This window comes from Helianthus annuus, chromosome 16 (assembly GCF_002127325.2).
Source record: "Helianthus annuus cultivar XRQ/B chromosome 16, HanXRQr2.0-SUNRISE, whole genome shotgun sequence".
NCBI lineage: Eukaryota > Viridiplantae > Streptophyta > Magnoliopsida > Asterales > Asteraceae > Helianthus > Helianthus annuus.
The window spans coordinates 40,457,976-40,475,751 of NC_035448.2; the positions used below are offsets into that span (position 1 = coordinate 40,457,976).

The 17,776-nt window shown below is 35.4% G+C and overlaps 1 protein-coding gene across 6 annotated transcripts; it reads right to left on the bottom strand.

The window, feature by feature from the left end:
- Positions 1 to 9,267: 9,267 nt before the first annotated feature.
- Positions 9,268 to 12,762, bottom strand: LOC110917470. Of its 6 annotated transcripts, none has more exons than XM_022162020.2 (7): positions 12,421 to 12,762; positions 11,754 to 11,820; positions 11,275 to 11,417; positions 11,133 to 11,195; positions 10,440 to 10,508; positions 9,529 to 9,588; positions 9,268 to 9,408 (listed from the first exon to the last, which is right to left on the bottom strand). In XM_022162020.2, exons 1-7 carry the CDS (start codon positions 12,604 to 12,606, stop codon positions 9,397 to 9,399), a joined length of 600 nt encoding a protein of 199 aa, XP_022017712.1. In that variant the 5' UTR covers positions 12,607 to 12,762; the 3' UTR covers positions 9,268 to 9,396. The 6 variants fall into 6 exon arrangements, 5 of the variants coding, with proteins under 5 accessions (XP_022017712.1, XP_022017710.1, XP_022017709.1 ...); XM_022162018.2 differs by having other exon boundaries at positions 11,709 to 11,820; positions 12,421 to 12,757; XM_022162017.2 differs by having other exon boundaries at positions 11,133 to 11,192; positions 11,685 to 11,820; positions 12,421 to 12,753.
- Positions 12,763 to 17,776: the final 5,014 nt, after the last annotated feature.

Sequence of the window (17,776 nt, forward strand, 5' to 3'; positions counted from 1 at the left end):
TCAGGAAAAATTAGAGGCAAGATCGTTCAGATATGTGATCATATCAAGACAGCCCGCAGAATACAGAAAGATTGCGCCGATGAGTGGCGGGAATCGTAGGAATTTAAAATAAGAAGTATGACTTTAATGGGAGCCTCGCCTAGAGAAGGCGTGGTGTGATTTGGAAAACGTAAAGGTTGGACCCCCGGTGTAGGGATCGGAACCATTGCTCACAAGCTGAAACTTCCAGAAAAGATCAGTAGTGATCGCGACACATTCCATGTGTCTAGTCTTTAGAGGAGTCTGACTCAAGGAACAGTCGTTGTTCCCACAAACAAGATTCACGTCAATGACAAACTCCAAATTTATTATAGAACCTGTTAAGGTTGCGGACTGAAAGTCCACAAAACACAGAAAAGACGTAATTGAATTACTTGAGTACGATAGAATTCATATCATGACCCAGAGTTACATAGGAACATGAAGACACATCTTGAACCTAAGTGACCACATTTGATTCACAACTCCCCTGCGACCGATGACATCGCTTGAATTTCGGGACGAAATTCTTTTAACGAGGGGAGACTGTGACAACTGTCACTTTTCCGTACATTCCATACACTAATTGAACATTAATCTGTGCTTTAATAACTATGCATGATCTAGTTTACAAGACAAATGAATTTCTGATTACTGTTATATTCATACAATGGCATTTCATGTTGCAAGACTTTTATCGTTGCTACATGCAACACGATATAGTTCTAATAATACACAGAACAGAATTGGAACCATTATCAAACAAACTAGAAATGCTGACGATGTTCAGTACATAGACAGACAATATTTTGAGGCCCAGTATGAGCCAGAGACTAAGTACTACACTAGTATAGTGTGTAGGGAAGTAAGGACCCCAAAACTGCATGCCTAAGTGATAGATAAAGTGCCGGAAAGTGCCTAAAACTCACATAAAGTGCAGAATTCTGCATATTTCAGCAAAATTCAGCATTTTAACATACTTGTATTATGCAGAAAATTGACTAAATGGTCCTGAATGCTTTCCTAAGTGTCGGGAATTAAAAGTGTCACAAAAAGTTACATAAAAGACACTACACGGGTTGAAACAAGTTACAATATTGTACCGAGTGCGGGTTTCCACAATTAGTGCAATAGTCTCTCATATAATCATCCTCCTCATAGGTGTAGTTGCAACCTCCTGAGTATTGATCCATAAGAATCACTCAGCAGACCACAACTGAGTCTCGGGACCAGAAAACAAAAATAAAGATGGAAACAGAAGCTGGACACGGCCCCGTGTTGGGTGGACACGGCCCCGTGTTGGGTGAACACGGCCCCGTGTTCAGGATCTGTATCTGGGCGTTTTAATTAAAGTTACTGGTCACGTTAGACACGGGGGCGTGTTCAGTGAGCACGGCCCCGTGTTTAGTCTCTGTATCTGGGTATCTAACTAAAAATATGCAGCACGGGGGCGTGTTCAGTGAGCACGGCCCCGTGTTCAGGCTACTGTAAATGCAAACTAAACTAAAATGCAGAAAAATGTGTGCGCGTTTTGAAAAGGTTTTGAAAAACTGATTAGGCCGTCGATTTTAAGCTTTCTTAAAATCCTTGTGTCCCCGGCAACGGCGCCAAAAACTTGATGTGCGTTAGGTGTAATATATTTTTGATGTATATTTTAAGCCCTTTTTACACTTTTAGCCAAGTTTTAAATTTATAAAACACGATATTTACTAACACTAAACACACATATGGGCAAGTGCACCCATTGTGGACGTAGTATAGTGTTGGTAAGATACCGAGGTCGTCCAAGGACACAAGAGCTTTTAGTACCGGTTTATCCTCAACGTCTAATCAAATCAAAATGTTAGAAAAGATTTTTAAACTAAGAGAAATAAAAACTAACTAAATGCTGAAAAATAAATAAAAATAAAAACAGATAGACAAGATGAATCACTTGGATCCGACTCGTGTATTAGTATAACCTTTGATTATTTTCGCACTTTTGCACTTGTTTAAGAGATTATCTTAGTTATTGTAGTAGGCCCCTCTTTTGAAGGCGACGTTACCCTCAACCCAGTAGTTTGAGTCAGCAAGGATACAATCCTAAAGGGTTGGATTATTGGAAGATAATGAATTAAGTTATTAATGCAAATTATGGTAGGCCCCGCTTTTGGCGGTGACGTTACCCTCGACTAAGTAGTCTGAGTCAGCAGGGATACAGTCCTAAATAGCCGGGTTATAGTATTAATAGTAGTTAACTTATGAGGGGGTCAAAGAGTTTGGATCCCCGCCATCCAATATCTATGGGCATTGAAGGAGATCCTACTAAAATTGACCCAGGTCCCTTGCAGGACCTCTAAACGCTGAACAAGGGCAAGACCCTTACCAAACCGTTCCCTTAACCCCCGACCAGGTAGCCAACATACCTCCATATAGACCATGGAGATATGAATGGTGAAAATCTTTTATTTTATATAGACAGTAAAATAATGCCAAGACACCACGGACAAACGATAAGGAAAGATCACCTTCAACATAAGCAACTAATTATTAAAGTCATTAATACAAAACCAAATAAAAAGTGTAAAAGATTGAAAATAAAAAGTATTATACTAAACACTTGTCTTCACCAAGTGATGTAAGAGACTTAGGCAAACATGGCCTTGATTGTCAAGAACTCTTACGATCAATCTTGGATCCCGAGACGACTCACAAACTCTATGATGGACAATGGATGATGGTGGTGGATGATGGTGTTATGGTGGTGGTGGGTGGTGGATGAAGTGTGAGAGAGGTGATGTGCCAAGGGATGAGTTGCAATGAAACCAAGCACTCCTATTTATAGGCTGAACAGAAGGCTGGGCACGGCCCCGTGTCCGCTGGGCACGGCCCCGTGCCTGTCTGACACTCTCTCTCTTCATTAATTGTAATTCGCAATTACAATTAATGCGCCTGTTGTACTTTCACCACGCCCCCGTGTTCACTGGACACGGCCCCGTGGTGGGCAATAGAAGCTTCTATAGGTTTGTCTTTTCTGCTGCTTCTTGGGCACGGCCCCGTGCTGGCTGAGCACGGGGCGTGTTCAGTCTTCTGCCTTCTCTATTTTGCTTGGGAGGATGTTGTTGAGGGGTCGGGCAATCTACTTATGTTCCTTTTATTGTATTTATGTTAGATTTAGCTGTCTTTTTGCTTCTTTTATGAATTTGAGCTCATTTAATCCTGAAAATACAAAAGGAAGACAAAAACACTCTTTTTCCAACATTAGTACTAAAAAAGGGTTAGTTTTATGCCTCAATTGATGTAATTTATATGTTGCATTTTACACACATTAATATTCATCTTGTGTTCTTCCCTAGCTTAGAGCTAGTAATAAGATCCTTGTAACCCTTGTTTACTTCTATTTTGATTGGTTAAAAAATATGTTATGTTGTAAATCACAAGAACATTAAAAGACATGAACATGAATCTTGAACAAAAGCTTAACATATGATGATATATGGATGAAATGATGTTGTTTAGTATATGTATGATGTTTGATTGTTGTTTTACTAGAGATTATGATGTTGATCATCATATGGAACTTGCTCGATTGTGATTAAACACATGATCTAGCAAGTGAGAGGATGATTATGTGACAACATAAGATAATCATCTTCTTGTGTAGACATGAACTTGATGAATAAAATGATTCTTGTAAAACAATAATCAAAGTAATCTAGTAACTTTATGAATCTAAGATTCATGAAGGATTTTCCAAGAAAACTAAGTTCAAAATATGATTTTTAGTAGAACTTGATTTTTTCTTAAACTTACACTATTTTTAGTGACAAAATAAGTGTAGAAACACTAGAGAAACAAGAAGGTTTAATAAAGAAACGTTTTTATAAAATACGTTTACAAGTTGTAAACAGCTAAAATTTTCAAGAATGAAGTTTATTAAGAAATAAACACACTTTAAAGAATAACTAGACCTACTAAAAACATTACCAAGTTATTACAAGTTTTTGTGAAAGATCAAGTTCATGTTGTTATGTAAATTGAATAGTTTTTGCACTTGGTAAGTGTAAAGTTATTTAGGGATTGATTGTTGATTATTGTGTGTTGATTTTTGAAAAGAAAATGATATGCTTTAATAGCATGGACACCTCCATTTTCAGAGGAAACTATGGCAAAATTTTCTAAAAATACAAACACTTAGAAAATATTTTCTAAACAAGTATTTTTACAAGTATGTTTTAAACTATGTTTTTCAATATAAACTTTGCCATAAACTTTGTTACAAAAATACAAGTATTAGAGGTTGGTTTTTGTAACTAAAAATGGGTAAATATATATTTAGAATATATATTTTATATTAAAGACACTTGTGTGAATATGTGTATACTTTTTGTATAGTTATATTATTTTTGGATTTAAAGTAATATGACTTAACAAAAATACCAAGAACTTACAATCCAAAATAATATCAGAAATTACAAGGAATAAAGTATATAAGTTACACACTTAAATATTGGCAAACCGAACAAGAACGCAACTTATAAAATATTCCGAAAAATACCATTACAAATATATTTTTGGTAGATATTATTTTGGATACGAGAAATGAAAATATGATTTTTGAAAATATTACAAGAGTAATATTGTATTTTCGACAAAGAGAAAATATATTATTTTGGAAACTGCAAATACTAGAATACGAAGATACATGTAGGAAATACTCCCATCCTTGGGAAGGAAATACGAAAATAAATACTTGGGAAGTATTGATACAAAAATATTGTTTAACAATTATTCCAAAATAAAAAACATAATTTAAAGTTAAAATATTTATTATTTTAACAAGGAATTATAACTTGGAATAATACTGGAGACATAAAAGAAACGTAACTCAAAAACGTTAAACTCTAAGCTAAGGCACGGCCCGTTCGTCTAATAGACATTAGTACATTGTAGGGAGTCGTGTTTGCTAAGGAGATTTGGGTTACGATTGTGAAGACGCAAAACAGTGAGTTCATGCTCCCTCTTTTCTTTAACTGTTTTTGGTTTTATAACTCTCGGGGGTGAAATACATGTTACGAATGCTTGAACGGTATGAATGCCTATGAAATACTAGATCATGTGAGCATAGACTAGATATTGAAATGCCACTAATACTTAATTAGGGACGAAGGTTAGATCTAACGGGTACGGCCGAGCCCCACTCATGATCCTCATGTGATCACTTGAGTGCTTCGGTGTCCCAGTCGAGGGTAATCGAAATAGTCGAGGGAAATCGACATAGTCGAGGTAAATCGACATAGTCAAGGGAAATTGACATAGTCAAGTTAAATTGACATAGTCGAATGGAAATTCGACATAGTCGAGGGAAATCGACATAGTCGAGGAAAATCGACAAGGGTATAAGCCTACTCATTACGAGTGCTCCCTATGTCCTCACATGCCTTAAAGTCCTTGTAAAACAATTATGTTCATACACGCTTTTCATACCTGTTTACAAAGGAGTCTCTCAAAGATTTTCAAGATTACAGTACTCACACAAAACGCATGAACTCGCTCAACTTTTGTGGATGTTTTCCAAAATTACATGTATTTCAGGTGACAGGATGGATCTTGGGCGCGGGTGTCGTAACTAGAAGTAGACTTCAAGTTTAGATGTCATCCACTTTTGTTGGTTTGTAACCTAGTCGAAGGATGTGTTTTAAAACTTAATTAACCGGTGTTTATAATACTCAAATTTTATGAATGGATGAACATCGTTTTTTATCATGTAGTTGTTTATTATGATTGAATACAATGATATTAAACCAGTCACATATCATACGCTTCCGGAAAAGTCACGGTGTGACAAGATGACCGGAGTTGTTGTTGATATCGGGGAAGGTTTGGGATATAAAAGGATTAAAATGTAGCTTCTAAAGGAAGATGGGGGATTAAAAGGTGTGAAAGGTGTCAACTTTCGGTGAAATGACCAAATTGCCCTTCACGCTGTTAAAAAATTAAACGGTCAACTAACGACGGTTTGCCACAGGGATTTGATTGCGAGCAATTAACAACCACAGGGACTGGACTGTTCGATTTTTTTCAAATGAGGGTTGAATGTGTGATTGGGTGTAAACCATAGGAACTGAAATTATACTTTACTCTAAAACAAAGACACACAATCTCATATGACCTTAATCTTTGGCTTTAGATCTATCCTTCAAACTAGCTAGATCCGACGCTATGAACCCCCATCAAGCAAAGCCCAAGCTAAGATTCAAGTTGCGTATAATTCCCCGTCTTAGCTTGTGAGTGTGTAACGCGTTAAGGGTAATGTTTAGGATTAGTTTAAACTAGTTTCCTAATAAATATCATGTCCATTTAATTTTCATTTTTCATTCAAACGATAAAGCATATAAAACCAAGCTTGTGATATTTACTATGTGCATGCTATATTCTCAAATGTTTTGTCATTAGTTGACTGGTCATTGTTTGATTGGTGTGTGGATGATGACTTGAGTCTTTTGATATTTATGAACAAACTTTAGGTTTTTTTTATTATTACTTTGAAGCTATGACGTTGTGACACGACTAATAAATAATATGGTCACGTACACTTATCCACCGAGACTATTATTGCACCATTAGAGCTTATTTTATATTTTACTTAACGACGTAAATCGAAACTTTAATGCTAACATCATCATACTATTTTTTAATGACATTTCTTCTCCTTACTTAACAAAATACGATTGATTGGATATGAAACACTGTGTTTGTTTCACTAAAATGCACTAGAATACAATAGGATTATACAACTATTACATATTTGGTTTGAAGAATTTGTGGAAAATCCAATATTAAACTAAACCACTGAGACTATGTTATTTTAATGAATTTCTCCCCCTTAACGAAATACGATTTTAAATATCGTGTTTGTTACTTAAAATTCACTAGAACATAAACTACCGAGCGGTGTTTTTTAATGAATTTCTTCCCCTTAACATAATACGATTTTAAACATCGTGTTTGTTTCATTGAAATTCACTAGAACCAGAGGCGGACCTACATTGGTGCCATCAGGGTCTCCGGACCCCAATCTTTTTTTAAAAAATAGTAGATTCGGTATATTAAATTGTATATGGACCCTATAAATACAATTAGGTGGACATCATAGAAATAAAAAGAAAGTTGGTGTAGTGGTGAATCTCCCTCTTTTCCACCAAGAGGTCATGAGTTCAATCCTTGATAAGCCCATTTTTCTTATTTTTTTAAAAATCTAGTTCAACCCTCACTTTAACTCGACCCGAACGAGGACCGACCCGAAAATGGACCCCATTGAAAAAAATCATGGGTCCACCACTGACTAGAACATAGTTAAATCATAGAAAGAATTATATATTTGGTTTCAAGAAAATTATGAAATTACAATATTAACCCACTATGATTTATCAAAATTGCTTACACTCACAAAATTACTATTAAATTTCATACACCGATGTAGAGGTGTACAAAAAAACTGGTTTTAGAACCGAAACCGAAAAAAAACCGAAACCGAAAAAAAAAACCGAAACCGGTTTTTTTTAACCGGTTTTTTAACCGTTTTTTTTTAACCGCCGGTTTTTATACCGGTTACTATTCTTGACTTCAAAAACCGGTTATTAACCGAATCGGTTATTAAAAAACCGGTTAAAACCGGTAAAAACCCGGTTTTTTGGGAAAACCCCGGTTAAAAACCGGTCCCAACCAGTTATACCGGTTATTGTTTTGGACCTCAAAAACCGGTTAGTAACCGGAACCGGTTATAAAAAAAACCGGTTTTTATTTTGAGTGAAAAAACCGAAATCGGTTAATAACCGAAACCGGTTTTTGAAAAAAACCGATTTGTACACCTCTACACCGATGATTGTATGCCAACTGCATGGTACATAATCATATGCTCAATATACAAGTTTTTATTGAATCTTGTACACTTTAGTTTTCTTCTCTTATAATATTAGTAAAAGTACAAAATAAATTTCTAGGTTTATTAAACGTTATACTTTATAGCTTTATTAAACTATACTGTATTATTATTAACTCAAACCAACTATAATATGTTTTTACCGTTTCGACTTAATTATTTTTTCTACGATAATATTTTACGTTTAGTCTAAATTTTGCGAATTAACATGCTCCAACGCATGTATATGGTTCAACGTTTTTACGTTTGGTATAACAGTCTCGCCTCAACGCTCAGGTCCTAAAAACTAGTTAAATTAAACCATCATCGTTGTTGCGGTCACCATCCTTGATTAAACGTTTTTTTGAGTTAATATACGTCTATTAAATTCTTGATTAATATTCCCTCAATACAATACAACCACTAACATTGTGTATATGTGTGTGTCGGGTGTACCTACCTTATGAATGGGTGACAAAGATTGGCACCGAAAATACAAGGTTAAGGACAGTAATTCTACCGAATCTGCTAAGCTTATCATTTGTTTGATTCTGGTTGCTTGAAATTGTGAGGACTTAAATAGATCTTGTACTTTAAGTAGAAGTGTCTAAATTATGACCACAACAATTGTCACGAACGCATCAAGGACTATACTCCATCGAGTCCATTCATTGATATAGACTCTCTCCAACTTTCTATTAAAACATATGTTTTGATTTTTAACAATATTTTGTCGTTTTGATGTGTAATAATGATAAGGGTGACAATTTCGACACGATACAAAAAATAATTTATGACCACAACAATCAGCATACGTTATTTAAATTTTTAATAAGTTGGAAGGCATTGAGGACAACATTCGGCCACGTCGATTCATTGACATAGACTCTCTCGACTATCGTGTAAAACGTTTTTTTTAATATGATTTTGTCGGTTTGGATATATAATAATAGGGGTGATAATTTTCGACATGATACGAAGATAATAAGCTTTTGGATTGTCAATACCTAAACAATTTAATATACGTATTCTGTTCGAGTTGGATTGTTATTTAAATAAACAGGTTGATCCTCTAACTCATTTAACCCATTTTTAGGACTAACCAACCCGCTATTAGTACGTTTACAATTTGATTACTCCCACCAACATGTTTGAGAGGTAACGGGTTAAACGGGTCAAGTTCGGCTTACACAATTTTAATTGTGTGGGGGTTAGGGTTAATGTTTTTTTCTGTACGAATAAAAATATGGGTCTGCACGAGCTGAACAATTCGATCCACCAATCGAATTCTTTTTGAAGTCGAAAATGTATGACATGTTTGCTAGATTGTTAAGAAATATACTTCAAAAGAATACGACAAACAAGTATCTTAATATTTTGTTGCGAGTCGCTTGTGAACACCTTGCATTTAAAAACCGAAAACTGGCAAAATGTTGTTGGCTGCAGGTCTTAAGATTGGGTCTGCATATATGATATATCTACAAAAAATGCTACCAAAACCGTAAAATAAGGAACGATCAGAGAGCATTCTACATATATATGTTAGCCATAGTCATAGTCAAAGTCAAAGTCGAAGTCAACAGCAAACGATCGATAAATCATTTTCATACCATCTTCAGCTTCTTTGCAGCCTGTACAAACCCCACGATCACTTGCAACTCGTCCATCGTCTTCATACCACATTACGACAACACCCGTAATTAGATTTTAACAAAAATACAAAAGAGGGGCAAACGATGATGGGTCGGCTTGAATCCAATCTATTTCTGGTCTTTCTTAATACAAATTCTCTAATTAGTTTCTTCTAACAAATCTATAAACTGATATCCCACAATTGTTAATAAGAAAAAAAATGTTAAGTTTAAAGAATTTAAAACATTCTGCCTTAGTTCCGTTTTGACAAGTGACCCGACCCAACCAACCCGGTCATTTTGCATCCTATCCGTTTTTTGACAAGTGACAAGTGTAAAACCGATTACTTTAAGAACAGGCGTCTTGAACAATGTCCATTCCTTTTCACAATCTCTAGGGAAAAAACATGAAATTAGATGGCAGTTAGCGGACCTCGGATTACCATATCGCGTTCATAGCACTGCTTTTATAGGTCTTTTAATTTATGGCCAAAAGTAGGGAAAAGCCCACAAAAAAAAATCAATTTTTCTTTAAATTTCGGGCCAATAATACTAAAGGCCCAAACTTTAATTAAAACCTAATTCAGTAATGTGTGTGTGGTGCGACATCGCTGGTTCTTTAAACAAAGTTCAATCTTCACCCGTGTTGGTTCTTCGGTGCTGTAGGCTGCTGAGAATTTAATTTTGGAATCTTCCAGCATGATATTACTATGAATTTTGATATTACTATTAATATTTTCAATTATTTTGTATACGCATAAATTCTGCATATATAAAAATTACCGATATCCCAACGCTATAACCTATATATCAAACAGCGGACCTTGACCACTATAACTGCATAATTGGAACCCAACAATATATATAAGCAGCTGGTAAAGTAATAGTACCTGTGACATAAAATGCCTTTGGACAATGTCCACAAGCTGCTCCTTTGACGGGTTGGACATCACGCCCGACTGAAAATCACACACATATCAAAAAATGACATCACAATATCACACACACTACATACATAAACAGAGGAGTGTTCATTTAAGAACATGTTGAGAACCACAACAACCGCATAAGCACTTGTGCATAGTAAATTTAATGAAAAGGATAAAACTGGATAAAATGATTTATTTATATATACAGGTGTGTTTATTTTAGAATCAATACTATGTTGAGAACCACATATGCACTTGTATATAGTCAGTGGTAGAAAAGAACAAGGGTTAAAGTGGTTCACGCAACTCTCTAAGGGGCTGTTTGTTTACCTCTTAATGGGGCTCTTAATGGTTCAGACTTCTTACCGGTTCAGCACTTAATGGTTCAGATTGTTTGTTTCACGAGTAGATGTCTGAATGGTTCAGACATTTTCCTCTGAATGGTTAAGACCTCTAATCTGAATTGGTCAGACATTTGCATCTAAATGGTTAAGCATTATACTGGCACTTAATGGTTCAGACCTCTTACTGGTTCAGCACTTAATCATTCAGAAATTGCCAAACAACCCCTAAGATATTATTGGCTTTGAAATGAACACCCCTATACATATACACACATACACAATATACACTTTTTTGGTATCATAATGTTACAAGATTAAAGTGTAACCAATATCTCTGCAAGGCAGCCATCTCTAGCTTTCTCAGATCAATCTTCTGCATAGATTACAGTTTAAATTTGTCAAGATCAAACATACTACTAATTGTTTGGAATGAAGGAATAAAGTTAACATACCACAGCACGAGAAGTAGTAAAGGAGGCCCTAGACTGTGAGTCATGAAATAGAGACCGACCAACGGTCTTGTTACGTGGTGACCCTGTTGTTGATTTACACAGGTGGTGCCTTGATCGATGCAACTTTTGGGTATCATCAGATGCTGAAAACATGGTAACAAACACAATTACTTTCTGTAGGCGGCGGGTCCACATGCATAATAGAGTTATAAAGATATATAGTACTACCATGTGACTAGGTATCCAATGTAAAAAAGATTCAACAACATCAAAATTGTGATGCAAATTAACTACTTTGCAACCCTCCTGGTTTCAAATATTAGTTCATACTTGCACAAATGTGAATTTAGAAACCGAAATTATGAAATTCGAATAGTAAATTATTAGTTAAATACGAAAGCAACACTGACCCATATCAGAGCCATTCGACTGACCATTTTCAAGCTCAAAATCATCATCATCATCATCATCTTCATTACCAGTAGGAGCTTCAATCACACTAAGCGCGTTCCTTTGTAACTTCACCTCTATACCATTCGTAAGCACCTACGGTTTAATTAAAAGAAAATCAGGTCAAAATCAACAAAAAAAAAATCATATTTAAGACTGATCAAGATTATAGCAAATTAAATATAATAATCCTTAAAACCTAACAAATAAAATAACTGCAGACCAGTAAACATTAATTTAAGATTGATCATACATTGTTCACAAACATTTAAGATCAAGTGGTGGAAGGCTTGCATTTCTCTCTCGAGAGATGCAAATTCAACTCCCACTTGGTGCAGAGTGAGACATTGGTGGGCAATGATAGGAGACCCAGGGAAACCTGGGTTCGATCCTTAAGCCAAACGGGTTTTACCAGTAATTTCACCGTCGTGCCTACGGGCGGGTGAGATTGTTCTGTTGGCCTTTAAAAAAAAACAGAATGTTCATGGAAATTAACCATTTAGAACAAAATACCCTATTTTGTCTACATTACATATCCATATAAATCACAATTGGGATCACATGCATGCAATATACTTAAATTGTCAATAACAGAATCATCATCAGTCAACACCAATATTAAAAAACAAAACAATTCCAATCAAAAAACAACATTAAAACCAATGATCCAACAAATTTATAAAAGAATTTACCAACCAGCCAATGCCAGCCTCCAAGACCAACAGCCTTCTTGACGACACCGTGCAGGCCGACAAGAACAGACTTGGTACGGTTGTTTCCGGTGACAACAACCTTAGTATGACGTGGCAGTACGCTCAACTCTTCCTGATCACCACCAGTACCACCTCCATTATTATTATTGACATAATAAGTTTGGTACATTACAAGTTAAAATATGAATATTATGTAACGGGAAGAAGATAATGACATTTGGAAGAAGATAATGACATTTGGGGGTGATAAAAGTATAAAACACATGAGAGGGGTGGTGAGAGTGACACAGTATGTGTGTGTTGAATTCTGGGTTTCACGAATGAGGTGGGGACACGTAGGGGAGAGAGAGGGGTGGTTGCTTTGGCATGTTGCAATAATGGAATACCGGTTTGTGGGTTTATGGTTGTGTGTGGTATGAGGTTTTGACCTGTTTGACTACCGATGGGGGTGGGGGACATTAGGGATAGTGGCAAATTAGTGGTGTGAATGTTTTAAAAATCGGTTTGTTAAGCATATCGGGTTGGGCTAAAAAAATGATTTAATCGGTTGAACTGGGTTGTACCGAGTAGTTTAATCGGGTTAATTAATTAACTCTATAATACCAACATGAATCCCAACCAACAAGTTGATGGAATGAATAAATGTTAGAAACATATTAAAAACTACACATTATAAATCACATTTGAAAAAATACCCCAAAATAGATTAAAACCTACACATAAAATATGGTAGTGTTAAAAGGTATATTATACATTTTATACATTTTACCTTATCCTAATTCATAATTAAACATTATTGGGCCGTGTTGTTTAAGCTGTTTAGTTTGTTGTTGGGTTGTTATTAAGTTGTTGGGCTATTACTGGGCTGTTAATACATCCGCTTGGGCTCAGGGGTTTAATCGTATATGTGACAGAAGTTCAAGGGGTGTTGTTGTAAGTTTTTTGGTTTCAGGTATATAATCAAGAGAGAGAAGGTTGCAACTCATTCTCTCAGATATTTTCTAGGGTTTCTGGTAGCTTCTCTCTGTGTTCGCTTTGATCATCCAAGTTGTACGGCTGATCTGTTCATCTGGAGTTTGGAGAGTTTCTATCTTCAGTATTGTTGATCTTTGTTCAGAGATCATTGTTGTACATGAGATCGTGTTGATCTCAGTTGTATTTTTTTGTTTGTTTTGTTTGTATTTTCTCTTATATTCAACAGATTTGTGAATCTGTTGATCCTGTACTTTGTATTACAAAGATCTCAGTTATTTGAGATCTTGGGTTTGGTTTGGGTACTTTTTCTGGTTTGGGTTAATAATAAGATTTTGTCACGTTTTGTCGCTATATCTTGTTGTGTTTGTCTAGATCTATACCATTTTACATGGTATCAGAGCTTTAAAGCTCTTGTATGCAGATCTAAGTCTTCCGCTGTTTAGATCTTGTTTTGATCTGTTCTGATATTGTTTGTTTCTTGTAGATCTGTGGTGTTTGTGGTTCATCTGATCTTGGGAGTGAATCGGTGTGGATCTTGGCATTGTTCTTGGAATTTGTGAGAAGACTGCGTTGGTCTCTGAAACCCTAGAAGGATTCAGGGCAAACCAACCAGTATTTGTTCGTTGTTGATTGGTGTTCGACTTGTAACCCTAGAAGGTTACAGTCTTCACCTTGTGCGAAGACTTTGCACCCACTGTGAGATCTTTCCTTCTTGTAGTTAGTTTACTGCTTTTGATGGTTGGTTAGTTGAAGTCGGGGTAGTGAGGACCGGCACCTTATCTGTTGCTTGATTGTTATTTCGTGTTTGTGTTTTGTGTGTTTGTTCATTGTCCGGCTCCTGTATAAAGACCTGTCCAGGCACTATAAGTGATGAACCTGGAATCTGGACACTGATACAGCTTCGCCGTGTGTTGTATATCTGTTTTTATCTGTTGCTTTGTTTGTGTGTTTTATCTGTCTTCTTGTTTGTGTGAGTTATCATGGTTCAGCCAGAACCAAGTACTAGTACATCTCAGACATTAATAAGTAAGTTGGATATTGGAGATCCATTGTATCTCCATCCTAGTGATTCTAGTGCTCTCACTATTGTTAGTGTTAAGTTGAAGGGAACTGAAAATTATGCTGTGTGGTCTAATTCTATGAGATTGGCTTTAGAAGCCAAGAATAAGTTTGGATTTGTAGATGGTAAATGTGAAAGATCCACAGAGGATCATGTTCTTGCTAGTCAATGGGATAGGTGTAATTCAGTTGTTTTAACCTGGCTTTTAAATTCTGTTTCTGAGGAATTATTTTTGGGGCAAGTGTTCTCTACACTTGCCTCAGAGGTTTGGGAAGATTTAAAAGAAACCTATGACAAGATAGATGGTTCTGTGGTTTATGATTTGTTCAAAAAAATAAACTGTATATCTCAAAATGGGTCAACTGTTGCTGAATATTATAACAGACTTACTACAATGTGGAAGCAGTTTGATGCTATGCTCAAACTGCCTACATGTTCTTGTAAGGCTGCAAAAGATTATAATGACTTTTCTATGTTAATAAAACTAATGCAATTCCTTATGGGATTGGATGATGTGTATCAACCTGTAAGAACAAATCTATTAACCAGAGAAGTGTTTCCATCTGTCAAGGTTGCTTTTTCTGTTGTGTCTAGAGAGGAATCTCATAGGATGTCAAGTGGTAGTGGGTCAAAAGGTCAAAGTGTTTCATTTGTGTCTAAATCTAATCAGTCTTTTGAGTCAAGGAAGAAATCATTTAATCAAAGAGGGCCTAATTCTGCTTTAAAATGTTCACATTGTAATATGATAGGTCATACTGTTAATAGGTGTTTTGAACTGATTGGTTATCCTCCAAATTTTAAGAAAAAACCTAATAATTCATCTGGTAAAACAAATGTAACTAATAAGTCTAATGCTGCTGTTGGATCCTCTTCTAGTGGATCTACTTCTGGTTTTCCTTTTACACCTGAACAGATAGCTAAGTTGTTAAGCTTAGTTGGTGATAAGTCTGCTAATGTGTCAAGTACTGGAGTGGAGTCAACAAATGTAGGAGGTGAGTCCTGCTTTGTTACAAGTGGTATTAGTTGTTCTAGTTCTATGTTTTTTGAAGGTATAATTAGTTGGATTGTTGACTCTGGGGCTAGTCAACATATGGTAAATAGTGATAAAGACATGTTTAACATTGTTAATGTTTCTGATTTTGATCTTAGAGTAGGTCATCCTAATGGAACAAATGTTAAAGTTTTAAAAATTGGTAATATCAAGTTAACTGATGACATTATATTAAAAGATGTTTTCTATGTCCCAGGGTATCATGTTAACCTTATTTCTGTAAATAGGTTAGCAAAAGATAATAACATTAGTGTTATGTTTAATGAAAATAGTTGTGTGTTACAGGATTCCAAATCAAGGAAAGTCCTGGTGACTGGTAGTCAAGATAGTGGGTTGTATTTTGTGGGAAAGAATGGTAATTCAGTAAATGTTTGTTTTAATAGTTTTATTAAATCAAATCTGTGGCATAGCAGATTAGGACATCCCTCTGATCAGGTTCTAACTGTGTTAAAAGAGATGGTTGATGTTAAAAGTATAGAACATGGACCTTGTGATGTGTGTCATAGGTCTAAACAGGTCAGAGTTCCATTTCCTCTTAGTGAACATAAGTCTAAATCTATAGGTGAGTTAATTCATCTAGATCTTTGGGGTCCATATAAAGTTACCAGCTATGAAGGCTTTAGATATTTTTTGACTGTTGTGGATGATTTTTCAAGAACTGTTTGGTGTTATTTGTTAACAAATAAAACAGAAGTTTTTGATAATTTGAGTAGTTTTTATGAACTAATGATAACTCAGTTTGAAAAGAGGATAAAGATTATTAGGAGTGATAATGGTACTGAATTTGTGAATAGTCAAATGAATTTATTTTGCAAAAACAAAGGTATCTTACATCAGACTTCATGTTCTTATACACCACAGCAAAATGGTGTGGTAGAAAGAAAACATAGACATCTCTTGAACACAGCTAGAGCTTTGTTGTTTCAGAGTGGTTTACCTCTTAGATACTGGTCTGATTGTATATTAACTGCTGTGTACTTAATCAACAGGTTACCCACTTCTGTGTTAGGAGGAAAATGTCCTTATGAAATTGTGTATGGTTTTAAACCCTCATTAAGTCATCTAAGGAACTTTGGGTGTTTGTGTTTTAGTACAATCTTAAATGAAACTGATAAGTTTGCTTATCATGCTGATAAGTGTGTTTTTATTGGTTATTCTAATGTAAAAAAGGGGTATAAGTTGTTAAATCTAGAAAACAGAAAAGTTTTCTTTTCTAGAGATGTAAAGTTTTATGAAAGTGTTTATCCCTTTAAAACTGGTTTAAAAAATGATAAAGAACAACTGAACAAAACTGATTTAAATCATGTTAACTTTTTTGATTTTACTGAAACACTTGTTCCTGAAGTTCCAACTGTTCCCAATGATGAAGAGGGTGCTACTGGTGCTCAAGACCCTGACAGTGAGGGTCAGCAACCAGAGTCTCCCTCTACATCTGCTACTGCTCAAAATGAAGAGCAGTTAGGTAGTAGTAGTATGGGAAACAATGGTGGGGCAGGCAACACTGTAGGGTTGGATGATGTTACCAACCAGTCTGAGGGACAAAATACAGTTAGGAGATCTTCAAGGAAAGTATTGTTTCCACAAAAATTTAGTGAATATGTTGTTGAGGGAAAGGTTAAGTATGGTATTGAAAAAGTTGTTAACTATGCTAATTTGTCTCTTGATAATCTGAGTCTTGTATCATCTTTGAATAAAACTGTTGAACCTAATTCTTTTAATGAGGCTGTTAAAGATCCTAGGTGGATTGAAGCCATGAATAAAGAAATGGAGGCATTAAATAGAAACAATACATGGGTTATTGTTGATTTGCCTAAAGGTAGAAAGCCTATAGGCTGCAAGTGGGTTTATAAAATTAAATATAAGGCTAGTGGTGAGGTTGAAAGATATAAGGCAAGGTTAGTTGCCAAGGGTTTTAATCAAAGAGAAGGGATTGATTTTGGAGAGACTTTCTCTCCAGTTGTTAAAATGGTAACAGTTAGAATAATTTTGAAACTTGCTGTAAATAATGGTTGGCCTTTGTTTCAGTTAGATGTTAATAATGCATTTCTGTATGGGTCATTGTCTGAAGATGTGTATATGACCTTACCTCAAGGTTATTTTAGTGATGATAAAACTAAAGTGTGTAAACTTGTTAAGTCTCTCTATGGGCTTAAACAAGCCCCTAGACAGTGGAATGAAAAATTGTCTTCTGTGCTAATCAATATGGGTTTTATTCAAAGTTTATGTGATCATTCTTTGTTCATTATGTGTAAA